At 42.7% G+C, this 16,356-nt stretch overlaps 1 protein-coding gene across 1 annotated transcript; it reads left to right on the top strand.

Annotated features, from left to right (window-relative positions):
- The first annotated feature begins 228 nt into the window (after positions 1-228).
- Positions 229-15,730, top strand: LOC132081806 (myosin-1B). Its single transcript, XM_059485727.1, has 38 exons — positions 229-432; positions 519-662; positions 754-910; positions 1,223-1,250; positions 1,348-1,462; positions 1,542-1,634; positions 1,733-1,796; positions 1,881-1,979; positions 2,085-2,188; positions 2,275-2,413; positions 3,573-3,691; positions 3,792-3,941; positions 4,570-4,740; positions 5,157-5,466; positions 6,093-6,169; positions 6,467-6,554; positions 6,641-6,758; positions 6,974-7,097; positions 7,180-7,316; positions 8,089-8,344; positions 8,873-9,115; positions 9,217-9,393; positions 9,479-9,624; positions 9,712-9,802; positions 9,893-10,282; positions 10,636-10,762; positions 11,308-11,426; positions 11,741-11,937; positions 12,327-12,510; positions 12,597-12,762; positions 12,934-13,058; positions 13,247-13,555; positions 13,657-13,860; positions 14,274-14,399; positions 14,494-14,664; positions 14,756-14,860; positions 15,128-15,223; positions 15,432-15,730. Exons 1-38 carry the CDS (start codon positions 229-231, stop codon positions 15,582-15,584), a joined length of 5,826 nt encoding a protein of 1,941 aa, XP_059341710.1. The 3' UTR covers positions 15,585-15,730.
- Positions 15,731-16,356: the final 626 nt, after the last annotated feature.

Below are 16,356 nucleotides of genomic sequence, written 5' to 3' on the forward strand. Positions count from 1 at the left end.
TGTAAATGTCCAGTAGGAATAACAATCTGACCAGAGAAAAATAATAGTAATAGAAAAAAAATTGTAGAAGAGAACTCTGAATTAGCAGAAAAAGAGAAGGCAATTTAGTTGACATCTAAAGAATAGCAAACAAATGTGCTATAGGAGTGTTTGTTCCATCAGACACTATTTTAATACATTCTCTATCCTCACAGACACTTGCTGCATTACGTGTTGTAAGCAGCAGCCATGTCTACGGACGCGGAGATGGCCATCTTTGGGGAGGCGGCTCCTTACCTCCGAAAGTCAGAGAAGGAGAGAATTGAGGCCCAGAACAAACCTTTCGATGCCAAGTCATCTGTCTTTGTGGTACATGCAAAGGAATCCTATGTGAAGAGCACAATCCAGAGTAGAGAACCAGGAAAAATCACTGTCAAGACTGAAGGGGGAGAGGTGAGTCAAAAACAAGGCCGAAGGTAAATATTATCTGAACACTGAGCTTTTCAGAGACACATGTGGATCTTTTGTTTCCTTGAAAGACCCTGACTGTGAAAGAAGATCAAATCTTCTCCATGAACCCTCCCAAGTATGACAAAATCGAGGACATGGCCATGATGACCCACCTGCACGAACCTGCTGTGCTGTACAACCTCAAAGAGCGTTACGCAGCCTGGATGATCTACGTAAGTGGCAGCAGCAGCTTCCTCTGGGCAGCCTCAGGAGCTGCTGGGCCAGGCTCAGGGCAAGGCAACGTGCTGTGTCCCTTCCTTGCAGACCTACTCGGGTCTCTTCTGCGTCACTGTCAACCCCTACAAGTGGCTGCCGGTGTACAACCCCGAGGTGGTGTTGGCCTACCGAGGCAAGAAGCGCCAGGAGGCCCCTCCACACATCTTCTCCATCTCTGACAACGCCTATCAGTTCATGCTGACTGGTGAGTGGCTCTGTCTGCCTCAGGGGCCCTGGGCCACTAAATTATCTGAAGGGATCCCCTGTCTCAGCAAAGTAAAGAGAATTTTTCAAAACTTTCTTGGATCTGACACACACATCTATTGGAGTTTACTATCGTCATAGCATTGTTTCTAGTGTTTTAAATTAAAGGCTCCTCTGTACTCAGTGATGTGCTTTGGAAGGGAAAGCCTGGTGTGCTTTGACATCAGGCAAAACATTAGACTTACCTGACTATGTTTCATTCTTCCTCTGTTGTTCACTGAGTTTTATGTACTGTGTTTCTCCTTGTTCACAGATCGTGAGAACCAGTCCATCCTGATCACGTAGGTACCCCCCTGCGTGGGTCCCTGCGGGGCTGCCCTGTGCCAGGGCCCCTCCTGCCTGACCACGCACCCTCTGCTTCTCTCTTGGCTTTGGCAGCGGAGAATCCGGGGCCGGGAAGACTGTGAACACCAAGCGTGTCATCCAGTACTTTGCAACAATTGCAGCCAGTGGAGACAAGAAAAAGGAGGAGCAGCCCTCAGGCAAAATGCAGGTGAGGTCCCAGGGCTGGAAGCCTGCAACTATCCAATTTCTTGATGAACTAGATCATGATGAGAAGACTTCTATTCTAGGGGACGCTTGAGGATCAAATCATCAGTGCCAACCCACTGCTGGAGGCCTTTGGAAATGCCAAGACTGTGAGGAACGACAACTCCTCACGCTTTGTGAGTTATTAATTGGTACAACTGTCAACACCAATTGGAATATTCTTGCTGTCCAGATTGGTAAAATAAATCTCATTTGACTTTCCTGCTGCTTTCAGGGTAAATTCATCAGAATCCATTTTGGTGCCACAGGCAAACTGGCTTCTGCTGATATTGAAACATGTAAGACACCTTTCTGGCCTGATCCCCCTTCCCTCCAGCCTTCCCCACTTCTTGTGCTTGACTGTGTCCTACCTTCCTTGCCAGATCTGCTGGAGAAGTCCAGAGTCACTTTCCAGCTCAAGGCGGAAAGGAGCTACCACATCTTTTATCAGATCATGTCCAACAGGAAGCCAGAGCTGATTGGTAGGAAAGATCACTAACTCCTCCATGCAAATGTCATGGAACAACTTTGAATTCTTTTCTGTGACAATTACATTTGACATGGCTCGGTTTTGTTCTTCTTTTCAGAGATGTTACTGATCACCACCAACCCCTATGACTACTTGTACGTGAGTCAAGGTGAGATCACAGTTCCCAGCATTAACGACCAGGAAGAGCTGATGGCCACTGATGTGAGTAGCAGAAGTTTTCTCATGTGAAGTTTCATTTCTCTGTCCTTTAACAGCTGGGGTACTCACCTTAATAACTCTTTTGTCAGAGTGCCATAGACATCCTGGGCTTCAGTGCTGATGAGAAAACGGCCATCTACAAGCTGACAGGGGCTGTCATGCACTATGGGAACCTGAAGTTCAAGCAGAAGCAACGAGAGGAGCAGGCAGAGCCTGATGGCACCGAAGGTACCAGCACAACCCATCCCAGAGCACAGGAGATAGTGAACACTCACTGAGTTGAAGGCAGCATGTAAGGGTCAGAATGATTGACTCAGCCTGTGCATTTCCCCAGTGCCAGTATTGTAGAATAGCTAGAGGACTTTGCTGGAGGAACATGACACAGTGGAACCTGTAGAATATTTTGAACAAAGCAAAAATTTTATCTAGTAACTCCTAAAGCATGCTTCTGCCTTCTGTCAGAGTAGGAGTCAGGCAACAGTAAAGCAAACTTTGCTGCAGCCTTGAATGGAAGCTTCCCAGACTTGGCGCAGAACCTGGAACAGCTCCCAAGTACTAATGAATAATTATATAATTACAGCAGAGTAGCCTATATACAATCACAGTGTCCATATACATACATATATATCTACAAAACTGAAATTTTCTTCTTGTTTCATTTTTCTAGTTATGTATGTGCCTTAAATGTCTTGTTGGAAATAACACATAAAAGCAGCTCAAAATTAGCATCTGTGTATAAATCTTACATAATGAGTTTTGGCCTTCTCACATTGAAGAACTCTGTAAATAGTATTGGTGTTTGCTATCAGCTTCACTGTGGGACAAGACAGGCAGCAAATTGGAAAGTGATGACAGAGTATATGCTGTGCTGTGGTGCTTGTGTTTGTTAACCTAGCTGCAGATAAAATGGGAGCTGGAAAAGACTTAATGTGTTTGATATTTATCCTTAGGGACAATATAATTCCACTATGGAAGTTGTACAGGATATCCTATTCATACTTTTGACATTATACCTCACTAATCCACCTCTGTCTCTCCAATGACAGGAGAGTTTCACTGGCTACAATTTTCAGTGCAGTGTACTTGAATATCAGCCACTTTCCTATTCTGTTTATTCAGAAATTGCGACTGTTTGATCTGCCATTTTCACGGCCCTTGGTCCTTTTGTCTGTCTAGTCTCCTGCATGTTCCCTGTAGAAGTATTGAAATAATATTTACCTTTATTAATCATATAGATTAAATCAGAAAAAATTAGCAAGTCAAGAAAAACGAAAATATTTTAAAGGACATGGTAACGTATATGAGGCTCCTGTAGAAATCTGAATTACTGTAAGACCCTTTCACTGGAGAGCTAATATCTGATCCTGCTCTATGCTTGTTTTCTTAGTTGCTGACAAGGCTGCCTACCTGATGGGTCTGAACTCAGCAGACCTGCTCAAGGCTCTCTGCTACCCCCGAGTCAAGGTGGGGAACGAATACGTGACCAAGGGCCAAACTGTGCAGCAGGTAAGAGACAAGTGAAAATAGAAAAAAAAAATTACTTGAATTAAAAATTTTGAACTCCTCTTCTGCTGCATATGGTGGCTTTCCTTTAATCTTTCCTTAGGTATACAACTCAGTGGGTGCCCTGGCTAAATCTGTGTTTGAGAAGATGTTCCTGTGGATGGTTGTTCGTATCAACCAACAGCTGGACACGAAGCAGCCCAGGCAGTACTTCATTGGTGTCCTGGACATTGCTGGCTTTGAGATCTTTGATGTAAGAGGACAATTTCCATAAAGCGTTCCTGGAAGAGGCATTAGGAAATTGGAATAATTTGGGGGGTTGGGGTTTGCTTTATTTCAGTTATGGGTTATTTCTATTTATTGGATAATCCTGCTTTTCCTCGAGGAACAGTACCCTTCTGGTTCTCATTGCATGTAGTATCCCACAGGGCTGTATTTATTTGTAGATGTTTGTTGTTGCATACAGACATGAAAATTACATTGAAAACTGCTGAACAATTGATAAATAATAAGAGAGAGGCTTTGAGGAAGTTAAAATATGCCTTTTTAAAGGAAGATTTTGTTAATACTGAAGCCAGATTCCCTCTGAATACTTGGGAATAGAGAGGTAATGTAGAGAAATTCAAATTAAAAGCTGGACTTGGACTAAGCTCTGCAGATCTATTCAGAGCTCAGAAATATGTTGAGACAGTGCCAAGGCCCAAGAGGTTAGATCTATTAGAGAATGGAATATGCCGGTCGCCTGTCCAGTTCCAGCACTAGAAATGCAAGATTCCAGTCATGGAGACCTTAGTGGGATAAGAATAAAGCCTATTGGAAGACAGAAGTGAACTGAAATTGGAACTGAAATTCACAAGAAAGTAAATCTTTGCCTTCTGCAGTTCAACAGCCTGGAGCAGCTGTGCATCAACTTCACCAATGAGAAACTGCAACAGTTCTTCAACCACCACATGTTCGTGCTGGAGCAGGAGGAGTACAAGAAGGAGGGCATTGAATGGGAGTTCATTGACTTTGGCATGGACCTGGCTGCCTGCATTGAGCTCATTGAGAAGGTTATTGACCCCCACATACTTAATAGTTTTTCAGTTATAAAATCTCTATTTTAATGTTTCTTGAGAAATTTTCTGTCTCGTTTTAAAGAAAGAGCATATAGGAAGTTTAAACTCTTCCTTATATCTGAATGCTACTACTTTCATTCATTTTGCTTTCCACTTTCACCAAACAAATACAAAATTATTTTCTACATGCTAGATCTTTATTACATCCCAACCCTGAATCTTATAAGGGAGCTTGTTTTTGTATAACTGATGGCATATCCACTAACAAAATGCCCTTTCTGAGAAACATAAGATTACACATACTGAGGAGGATTTTTCAGTATAACTTTTATCTTCCATTCCTCTTTCTTACATACATTGCCTCTGTTTCTTCCTTCCACATTTTCGTCACATGTTGCTATTCCTCCTAGCCCATGGGCATCTTCTCCATCCTGGAAGAGGAGTGCATGTTCCCCAAGGCAACTGACACCTCTTTCAAGAACAAGCTCTATGACCAGCACCTGGGCAAGTCCAACAACTTCCAGAAGCCCAAGCCAGGCAAAGGCAAGGCTGAGGCCCACTTCTCCCTGGTGCACTATGCTGGCACAGTGGACTACAACATCACTGGGTGGCTGGAGAAGAACAAGGACCCTCTGAATGAAACTGTTGTGGGGTTGTATCAGAAGTCATCCCTGAAGACCCTGGCCTTGCTCTTTGCATCTGCTGGTGGGGCAGAAGCAGGTGATTTCTTTGAAATCAGTTCTACTGTAATTTACAGAAAACGAAATTAAAATGTTGTAACAATATTTCGCAATGATATTTACATTTCTAAAATTGAAAACCCAAAACCTCATAATCTAGTCTAATAAAGGATATTACTCCTCCCTAGAGACCTTAATAGATCTGTAGGTTTTAGAATGAGACAGCTGTACTAGCACATTAACCCAGTCTAGCTGAGAAGTCAGATTTTTGCAATACGGGCCATTCTCAAATAATTCAGTGAATACAATCAAATGTGTCAACATGCTGTTAAGTTTATGCATACCCTTAGATGTAAGTCTATATAAACACTGCATTTGGTGTAATTACTAGCTATTAGTTTAGTGCCTCAAATATCTTTCTATGTAAAATATTATGTTTTGTTTCCCACCTGCATTTTCGAAATTTCAGTTGGAAGTTATTAGATTTCCTTCCACAGTCATCTGAAAAATTCAAGTATCCTTTTGTAACTTTAACCACAGTCTGAGTTTGCAAATTTTGATCATATTATTATTTTTGCTAGAGTTTTAAAGATGAACATACAAGGTTTTTCAGATTCTGTGTGCTTTTGTTGTTCATTTCTTTATAAAAAATTTTTTACTTTTTAGAGAGCAGTGGTGGTGGTGGCAAGAAGGGCGCCAAGAAGAAGGGTTCTTCCTTCCAGACTGTCTCAGCTCTCTTCCGGGTACTGTAGAATAATCATTCTAAAGTTACTGTATTCTTTTCATGAAAAGAAAATCAAAAAATTCAGAAATGCTTTAGATTTATCTAATATATCTTTGTGTTCAGAAACGATAAAATCACTTGCTTCTGGTAAAGAGGAATTCTTACTGAATCTTGGGAAGTATTCTTTCAGAACTGCCCAAAAGTTCTGTAAAAAAAAATATTGATCACGCTTTTATTGCAGTGTTTTTATTTCCACCTAGTATTGAGATTGTGTAAGTGACACTTCTAAACCCGACACTTTGTTCTTGCTCCTAAGGAAAATTTAAACAAGCTGATGAGCAATTTGAGAAGCACACATCCCCATTTTGTGCGCTGTCTTATTCCTAATGAAACAAAAACACCTGGTAAGTTGTTAAAGTTCAGAGGTGTGATATATCTGATCTTCTCTGTGCAGTAAAATGATATACAATTTAATTCTGTGATTTATTAGGTGCCATGGAGCACGAGCTGGTGCTGCACCAGCTGCGCTGTAACGGCGTGCTGGAAGGGATCAGGATCTGCAGGAAAGGGTTTCCCAGCAGAATCCTCTATGCTGACTTCAAACAGAGGTCAGATTATGTTTTATCACCCTCCACCATATCAAAAAATGCTAAATCATTTGATTTTCCTAAATGTTTTAAGTACTGTGGAAGCTATCTTTAGGTATACAAAAGTCATTTGCCCAAGTGAGTCATCCAGGTTGTTTCTATAGCTATTGAGAAAAAAAAAAACAGACATTTTCAAAGGGCTATTATTTATTCCTTATCGTCCTCTGATTCCACAGATACAAGGTGCTTAATGCCAGTGCCATCCCTGAGGGACAGTTCATCGATAGCAAGAAGGCTTCTGAGAAGCTCCTTGGGTCAATCGATGTGGATCACACCCAGTATAAATTTGGACACACCAAGGTACAACCCCCCCATTCACTGCCTGCCTGGGCTTTGCTCTCTCTACCTGACAGTGATGTGCTGCAATATTGTCTCTCTCAAGGTGTTCTTCAAAGCTGGGCTGCTGGGGCTCCTGGAGGAGATGAGAGATGAGAAACTGGCAGAGCTCATCACCCGCACCCAGGCCATGTGCAGGGGTTACCTGATGAGGGTGGAGTTCAAGAAAATGATGGAGAGGAGGTAGATATTGACTTGGATTGCTGGGCCAATCCTTATCAGATACTAATGGCATGAACAAAACTGAAAATAAGCTGCTTCACAAATAATCTCATTTATTTCTCATTAATTCAGTTTGTCAATATGAAAGTATATCCTGAAAACAGAGGAAGTAGAATAAAATCCCAACTTAGGGAAACAATTTTTTTTAATACTTTGTTGCTGAAGTTTTTAAATGGCTCTATTATATGTATGTCGAACAAATCAATATCGAGTCTAAGCTAAATATTGTAGGACACTGCTAAATAAAATGAGAGAAAGACATATTTCTATCATAAGAGAAGCATCCTCTTCCCTTTGATAAATTTCATAAAAGTGACTAAGACAACTTACAGAAGTGTTCCTTTTCATTGGCCATAAAAATGAGCCAAACACCTGGACTCCAAAACCATCCATACTGGTTGATAGTCTACATAAAACGAGGAGATTTTCAGTGGAAATCTATATATATAGTATATAAAATGTGATCTAAATATTATTAAAAATGTATATGGAATAATACATGATAAATATTTTACACATAGAGATATACAGAACTATATATGATACACATATACTATACACAGATTATATATATATATATTTATATGTATGTATATTCATATTTATATATATATATATCTATATATAACTAAAAAGTATCAAACTTCCTGATATACATACTAATATATACTGTTAAATATGTTTTATAGACTTTAAAATATTTACCAAAATATATTTTGTTACTACTTTTCAGGGAGTCCATCTTCTGCATCCAGTACAACGTTCGCTCATTCATGAATGTCAAACACTGGCCATGGATGAAGCTGTTCTTCAAGATCAAGCCCTTGCTAAAGAGTGCAGAGTCTGAGAAGGAGATGGCCAATATGAAGGAAGAGTTTGAGAAAACCAAGGAGGAGCTTGCAAAGTCTGAGGCAAAGCGGAAGGAACTGGAAGAGAAAATGGTGGCCCTGGTGCAGGAGAAAAATGACCTGCAGCTCCAAGTGCAGGCTGTGAGTATTGCTAAAGTTTTTTGACTTGTGATGTTCTATATAAAATCATCCCAAATGTCTCAGTAAAGATATATTATCCCAAAATAGCAATTATTTTAAAAACATACACATATTTATAAAATGGGAAGAAAAACCACATAGAATTGCTACCTTAATCTTTATAGAGCTTTATATACTATACAATTTTGATATGTTATCAACTGACCAGTTAAGGTTGTCTGGAGGTCCAATTAACACATTTTGTTTGGAGAATCCCAAGTGAATTCAGATGGAGTAGGAAGAGCTGAGAGTGTCAGGTATTTATCGGGCATTTATGGTCCCTGTCTCTTCAGGAAAAATGGTGATGAAAGTTCACTGCTTCCCTTCTTCCCTGAAAATAAGAATGTAGCAACAAGAATGTCCTTAAAACTGTAATTTCAAGCAAGTAGCTGGATTAATCTGATGGCATTTAGATGTCTACAGCCTAAAAGTACAACCAAGCCATCAGCCCCAGGTTGAAAACCTGTTTTGTTTAAATGAATCATGTAGGAAGCTGATGGTTTGGCCGATGCAGAGGAAAGGTGTGACCAGCTCATCAAAACCAAAATCCAGCTGGAAGCCAAAATAAAGGAGCTGACAGAGAGAGCAGAAGAAGAAGAAGAGATGAATGCTGAGCTGACAGCCAAGAAGAGGAAACTGGAAGATGAATGTTCAGAGCTGAAGAAAGATATTGATGACCTTGAGCTAACACTGGCCAAGGTGGAGAAGGAAAAACATGCCACTGAAAACAAGGTATGAGGTAGAACCTGTCACTCGCACTCTGGAAAAGACTTGTCTTGTTAGAAAATGTTAAGCACCATTTTCTGTCTGTGCTTGATCCCTTCTTCTCAAAGGTGAAAAACCTGACTGAGGAGATGGCAGCTCTGGACGAGACCATTGCCAAGCTGACAAAGGAGAAGAAAGCCCTCCAAGAGGCTCATCAGCAGACCCTGGATGACCTGCAGGCAGAGGAAGACAAAGTCAATACTCTGACCAAAGCCAAGACCAAGCTGGAACAGCAAGTGGATGATGTAAGCACACAGATATAGAACAGGAAGAGGACAGGTATGGAGTCCAAGCTGGCTGGCAGAGCCCTGATGGTCTTGTTGTGTTTAGCTGGAAGGGTCCCTGGAGCAAGAGAAGAAACTGCGCATGGACCTGGAGAGAGCAAAGAGGAAACTGGAAGGAGACCTGAAGATGGCCCAGGACAGCATCATGGATTTGGAGAATGATAAGCAGCAGCTGGATGAGAAACTGAAGAAGTAAGTGTGGCTCTGGGGCACCTGAGTGCTGGGCTGCAGCACTTGTCTTGTTTCTTTGTGCTCTAACATGGTTCACTTGTCCCAAAGGAAAGACTTTGAAATCAGCCAGATCCAGGGCAAGATCGAGGATGAACAAGCCCTGGGCATGCAACTTCAGAAGAAGATCAAGGAGCTGCAGGCAAGTCTTTGTTCCTTTTGCCCTGCCTTGCTCAGGCTCAGCTCAGGCAGGAGGAGGGCACGGCTGTGAAGGGTCCCTGCTGTTCTGCAGGCCCGCATTGAGGAGCTGGAGGAGGAGATTGAGGCAGAGCGAACCTCTCGCGCTAAAGCAGAGAAGCATCGCGCTGACCTGTCCAGGGAGCTGGAGGAGATCAGCGAGCGCCTGGAAGAAGCAGGAGGGGCCACAGCAGCTCAGGTGGAGATGAACAAGAAGCGTGAGGCAGAGTTCCAGAAGATGCGCCGTGACCTGGAAGAGGCCACGCTGCAGCACGAAGCCACGGCTGCCGCCCTGCGCAAGAAGCACGCGGACAGCACAGCTGAGCTGGGCGAGCAGATCGACAACCTGCAACGCGTGAAGCAGAAGCTGGAGAAGGAGAAGAGTGAGCTGAAGATGGAGATTGATGACTTGGCCAGCAACATGGAGTCTGTCTCCAAAGCCAAGGTACATAAATATTTCTTCTCATTAATCCGAACAAAATCAGATATTTATATTTTAACATAGAAATTTTAGCTGGCCGTATTTTAGAATAAACTATTGCACTTTGCAACTTCAATGTGTGTTTAAACATTTCAGTATTATTTAAATCATTTGATCATACCATTTCATCTGCCCTCCAATGGGCATGGAATATACAGGTGTTGGAACTGGGGACACAAACTTCATAGAAGTATATATCAATTAACTGACAAATTTGGGCTTCTGAATCATTCTTTCTTCATTTATAAGACTTCATATTCTCACAAATTATGGGTTGAACCATTAAATATATTTCCTTCTGTTCCTCATGAAAACAGGCAAATCTGGAGAAGATGTGTCGTTCCCTGGAAGATCAACTCAGTGAGATTAAGACAAAGGAGGAGGAACAGCAGCGCATAATTAATGACATTAGTGCTCAAAGAGCTCGGCTACAAACAGAATCTGGTAAGACATTCGTGTTTTTAAGAGAATACTGTATATTATATGAGTTCTTAAAAAAAAAAAGAATAAAACTCAGCTGGAGTCTTGGAGGACTGGACATGCACTAAGTTGAACCTGAGCCAAAAATGTGGTTTGTGATGAAGCTGGCCAATAGAACCCTGAGTGAATCCTGAGTTGCGTTAGGAGAGCATTGCCAATGGGTTAGCGGAGAATGATCGTTCCCCCTACTCATCACATGAGGCCTTGCTGGGATTGCTTGGCCTTGTTAAACCTCCTGAGATTCCCATGGGCCATAATCCCTCTGGATGGCAGTGTGGTACTCATTCTGTAAACTCAAGGCTTAATGGAAACATAGAGTAAGGCTAGTGGGATTTAGCATGACCTGTCATTTCTAGCCTCTAAGAAATGGTGGTATCTGTGATTAGGAATCCAAGAAAGAAGTAAAAGTTTGTTTGACTCAAAATATTTACATATGGGCATTTCTTATCAAAATTAAAATTTTTACGTAAGTCATAACAAATTTCTTTTACTCATCTGAACACTCCCAGGTGAATTTTCACGCCAGGTAGATGAGAAAGATGCTCTGATTTCTCAACTCTCAAGAGGAAAACAGGCTTTCACCCAACAGATTGAGGAACTGAAGAGGCATCTAGAGGAAGAAATAAAGGTAAGAAGGCTCTCCAAATTCTGAGTTGTCCATTGGACTCCTTCTTTCTTGGAGGAGCTTTGGATATGAATGAAATTACAGAATCAGCAAGATGAAAGGGAGGGAAAAAACCACATAAGTAATACAGAGCAAGCCTTGCCATACTAGTTTTGTTCCTTCTTCCTTGCAGTTTATATGTTAATTGTTTTGCAGATTCCCAGACCTCCGATTTTCATTCAGTAGCTTGCCATTACTCATAGCAGAATCAGTGCATTTCTGCCAGGAGATCTCCAGGATATTTCCATTAATTGTTCACACTGCTGTTCTTCCCACAGGCCAAGAACGCCCTGGCACACGCCCTGCAGTCCGCTCGCCACGACTGTGACTTGCTCCGGGAACAATATGAGGAGGAGCAGGAGGCCAAGGGGGAGCTGCAGAGAGCCCTGTCCAAGGCCAACAGTGAAGTGGCCCAGTGGAGAACCAAATACGAGACGGACGCGATTCAGCGCACGGAGGAGCTCGAGGAGGCCAAGTACGTGGGGAAGCAGAATGGGAAATGATGGGAGAAGACTGAAAATGGTCACGGGAAATTTGAATCTCTGAGAATGGCTTAAGACAAGAATGGGAGGGAAGCCAGGGTATATTGTCTTTGTAAAAAAAGGGGAGAGAGGGAGGAAGAGAAAAAGAGAGAGATTGGAAGGGAAAACATAGGCTTTAGGACTAGATGTACTAAGACAGGCCTAATCCTCCATAAGTGAAAAGACACAGAAGTGATAGATCTTGTTGGCTGCATGCACGCATGGACAATAAAAAACATTGTGGAAAGCATTTGGATCAAAACCTCCAAAGTGAAAAACTCATGACAGTAAATAACTGACATCATTCCAAGCTCTAACGTGCAACTGTGCTTGTCTATCCCAGGAAGAAGCTTGCCCAGCGCCTGCAGGATGCAGAGGAGCATGTTGAGGCTGTCAATGCCAAATGTGCCTCTCTGGAGAAGACAAAGCAGAGGCTGCAGAATGAAGTGGAGGACCTGATGATTGACGTGGAGAGATCCAATGCTGCCTGTGCTGCTCTGGATAAGAAGCAGAAGAACTTTGACAAGGTCTTTTGGCCTCCAGCACCAGCACTCCTGGCCAGAGCAGGGCCCTGTGATGGCCACAGCCCTACTCACCCCCCGTTTCTCTTCAGATCCTGGCAGAATGGAAGCAGAAGTATGAGGAAACGCAGGCTGAGCTGGAGGCCTCACAGAAGGAGTCACGCTCTCTGAGCACGGAGCTGTTCAAGATGAAGAATGCCTATGAGGAGTCCTTGGACCACCTGGAAACAATGAAGCGGGAGAACAAGAACTTGCAGCGTAAGTCCCTGGCCCTCTGCTCCTCCCTGGCCTTTCTCACTATCAGCCATTCCCACCATTGTTCATGGCTCTGTGCCTGCAGGTCTGCAGAAATGCCTGTCCCCTTGGTGGGGCAGAGCCCTTCCCACTCTGCTCTGTGCCTGACCATGCCATTGATCTTTGTGCCCACAGAGGAGATTTCCGACCTCACGGAGCAGATTGCGGAGGGAGGAAAGGCCATTCATGAGCTGGAGAAAGTGAAGAAGCAGATTGAGCAGGAGAAATCTGAAATCCAGGCTGCTCTGGAGGAAGCTGAGGTACACAGCAGTATTTCTTGCTGTCTTACATGTCTTGGATCTCTGTCTTGCTTATCTCATTCTGAGACAAAAGTAGAGAAGTGATCTTATAAAAGTAGAGATATTATCTAAACATAGCACTCTTTTTACTTAGAACTTCAGGTTCAACACTTGTTACATGAAAAGTATTCTTATTTTTTCTTGACCAGGCCTCCCTGGAACATGAGGAGGGGAAGATCCTGCGCCTGCAGCTTGAGCTCAACCAGGTGAAAGCTGAGATTGATAGGAAGATAGCAGAGAAAGATGAGGAGATCGAACAAATGAAGAGAAACCACCAGAGGGTTGTGGAGTCCATGCAGAGCACCCTGGATGCTGAGATCAGGAGCAGGAATGAAGCCCTGAGACTGAAGAAGAAGATGGAGGGAGACCTGAACGAAATAGAAATCCAGCTGAGCCATGCCAACCGCCAGGCTGCAGAGGCACAGAAGAACCTGAGGAACACTCAGGGAGTGCTCAAGGTCTGTTCAACAGAAATTACCTACAGAGAAATATCTTGGTTAATACTTTCAGTCCACAGGAGCTCTAAATCTGCTTATAATTTCTTTCAATGGCTCTATAGGACACCCAGATCCATCTGGATGATGCTCTCAGGTCTCAGGAGGACCTGAAGGAGCAGGTGGCCATGGTGGAGCGCAGAGCAAACCTGCTGCAGGCTGAAGTTGAGGAGCTCCGGGCAGCCCTGGAGCAGACAGAGCGATCGAGGAAAATGGCTGAGCAGGAATTAATGGACGCCAGTGAGCGCGTGCAGCTCCTCCATAGCCAGGTGAGGTCATTTGGTGAACATTTTCATGCTTTATTCCAGTCACCACTGGTTGATCAACTTGGAGGAAGATGGTCCTCTTTTCTGGAGTATTCATCATGTTACTAAAAAAAATATTTGCTGAAAAAAATGTGTGCACTGGTGACTTTTCCCTTACTCTGTTTTTATTACTTTCCTGTGCTAGCCTTGGTGAATGAGATGTGGCACAGAGTATGTTTCTAAGACATTTTCAAATTCGTGAAAAATGGAGAAAGAAAGAAACCAAAATGTCTTTTCCCCAATGAAAAGAAATTTTACTAGAAAATTTCTGGTATTGCTTTTCCATTTATTTATGTCTTCATTTATTGATAATCCTGTAATGTTCTTGATTTCAAATAATGAACTTACGAAAACAAACCTCTGATGCTGCTCAACAGAACACCAGTTTGATCAACACCAAGAAGAAGCTGGAAACGGACATTTCCCAAATCCAGAGTGAAATGGAGGATACCATCCAGGAAGCCCGCAATGCTGAGGAGAAGGCCAAGAAGGCCATCACAGATGTGAGTTGGACACTCCTGGCATTGCTGATGGTGAATGTACTCTGCCCAAAATATCTCCAGCCCCAAAATGGCTTTGACCTTTTGTTCTGATCAGGCGGCCATGATGGCAGAAGAGCTGAAGAAGGAGCAGGACACCAGTGCCCACCTGGAGAGGATGAAGAAGAACCTGGACCAGACAGTGAAGGACCTGCAGCACCGTCTGGATGAGGCCGAGCAGCTGGCACTGAAGGGAGGGAAGAAGCAAATCCAGAAGCTGGAGGCCAGGGTGTGTAGGGCTGGGGCTGTGCCTGAGGGAGCGTGTCCCTCCTTGGAGAGACATTGGCAGGGCAGCTGCAGGGCTGGGCTTGTCCTTGCAGGTGCGGGAGCTGGAAGGGGAGGTTGATGCTGAGCAGAAGCGCAGCGCTGAAGCCGTGAAGGGTGTGCGCAAGTACGAGCGCAGGGTGAAGGAACTCACCTACCAGGTAAGGCAGCAATCTTCTTCGTGTTGTTACACTCTTATTCCTGAATCTCAAAACGTAGCCCTGAAAGATTTCTCTCTGTCCTGAGTCTCACATACAAAAAGGAGAATAATGTAAGCACCCAAAGATTACTACCTTTCCAGTCATTTTAACAATATACAGCTTATCATGTCTGTCTTACTGGGCAGCAAAATCAAATAGAAATGTTACTCTTTATTTCATGTAGAGGAGGCTAAAAGAGGGGTTTCTCTGTCTTGTCATTCCCTTTAGTCTGAGGAAGACAGGAAAAATGTTCTCAGGCTGCAGGATCTGGTGGATAAACTGCAAACTAAGGTGAAAGCTTACAAGAGACAAGCTGAGGAGGCTGTAAGTATTACTGTGTTCAGTCAGTCCTTATCCAGCTGAAAGTGGATTCTGTGTTGGTGTTTTCCCCTGTGTAGCTCTGTTTGAACCCAGCTCAACATTGTGGTAGTAGGTCTCTGCTTCGTTTCGCTTTCTTTATTTCATATTTTCACCTAGCAGCTTTACAGTGTAATTGTTTTAACACCTGTTTTATGCTTCCTCCTATGTCCAGGAGGAGCTGTCCAATGTGAACCTGTCCAAGTTCCGCAAGATCCAGCACGAGCTGGAGGAGGCCGAGGAGCGGGCTGACATTGCAGAGTCACAGGTCAACAAGCTCCGAGCCAAGAGCAGGGAGATCAGCAAGAAGGCAGAAAGCGAAGAGTAAATGCCTCTAGTGCTGTAAAGTGAGAGAATTGCACAAAATGTGCCGTTCTATCACTTTTATTTGTAGTCACTGCTTTGTCCTTCATTAATCTGTAGATGAATAATGCCTGCATAATAAAAATTGTAGAGCTTATGCCATGTAAATAATGAGAAGTTGAGTGTTGCATTTTCATCATTATCCTGAATTCTACTAAGGTTTACATTTTTCCTTTCTTATTTTAAACTTATTTATTCAATTAAAAATCTTGCTTCAGGTATTTCAAAGTGTTTCAGCCACTTTTAAAGTGGTCCAATCAGACATCATGCTTTGTTCTCACCAGGAAATTTCATCGCATACTTCCTTAGCTGAGAAAATAACTTTTTTCTCTGAAACAGAATGCAATTATCCTTTATAACTGTTGCTTTAGGGATAAAATAGATATTATCTCAAATGTTCTGGCCAAGCAATAAGAACTTACTACATCTTCCTTCTTACTCTCACTTAATCTTTTAAAAACTTATTACACCTTCCTTCCTACTCCCACTTAATCTTTGATTTTTCTTTTAATTCTTGTGTCTTCTTTGCAAGATCATACTTCAAGTTAAATTTGTTCAATCCTTCAAGCCACTTTGAAACATAATTTAGAAGACTTTTAATGCTAAAATGAGATCTACTTTCAACTTTTGTTCATGAAATTGATGTGCAAACCAACATTCCCAGGGCAGCATAGCCAGCAACCTCATAGTCAATTGGTCATTGTCTATATTCTGTTTCCAAAACTACCCTGAACTTT

Source organism: Ammospiza nelsoni, chromosome 19 (assembly GCF_027579445.1).
Source record: "Ammospiza nelsoni isolate bAmmNel1 chromosome 19, bAmmNel1.pri, whole genome shotgun sequence".
Lineage (NCBI taxonomy): Eukaryota > Metazoa > Chordata > Aves > Passeriformes > Passerellidae > Ammospiza > Ammospiza nelsoni.

Excerpts from the sequence above, each read along its gene's own strand:
- LOC132081806 (XM_059485727.1), top strand. The coding sequence starts at position 229 with ATGTCTACGGACGCGGAGATGGCCATCTTTGGGGAGGCGGCTCCTTAC. Across the intron at positions 6,759-6,973 it reads TATGCTGACTTCAAACAGAG|ATACAAGGTGCTTAATGCCA; the intron begins GTCAGATTATGT and ends CTGATTCCACAG. Across the intron at positions 7,317-8,088 it reads AAGAAAATGATGGAGAGGAG|GGAGTCCATCTTCTGCATCC; the intron begins GTAGATATTGAC and ends ACTACTTTTCAG.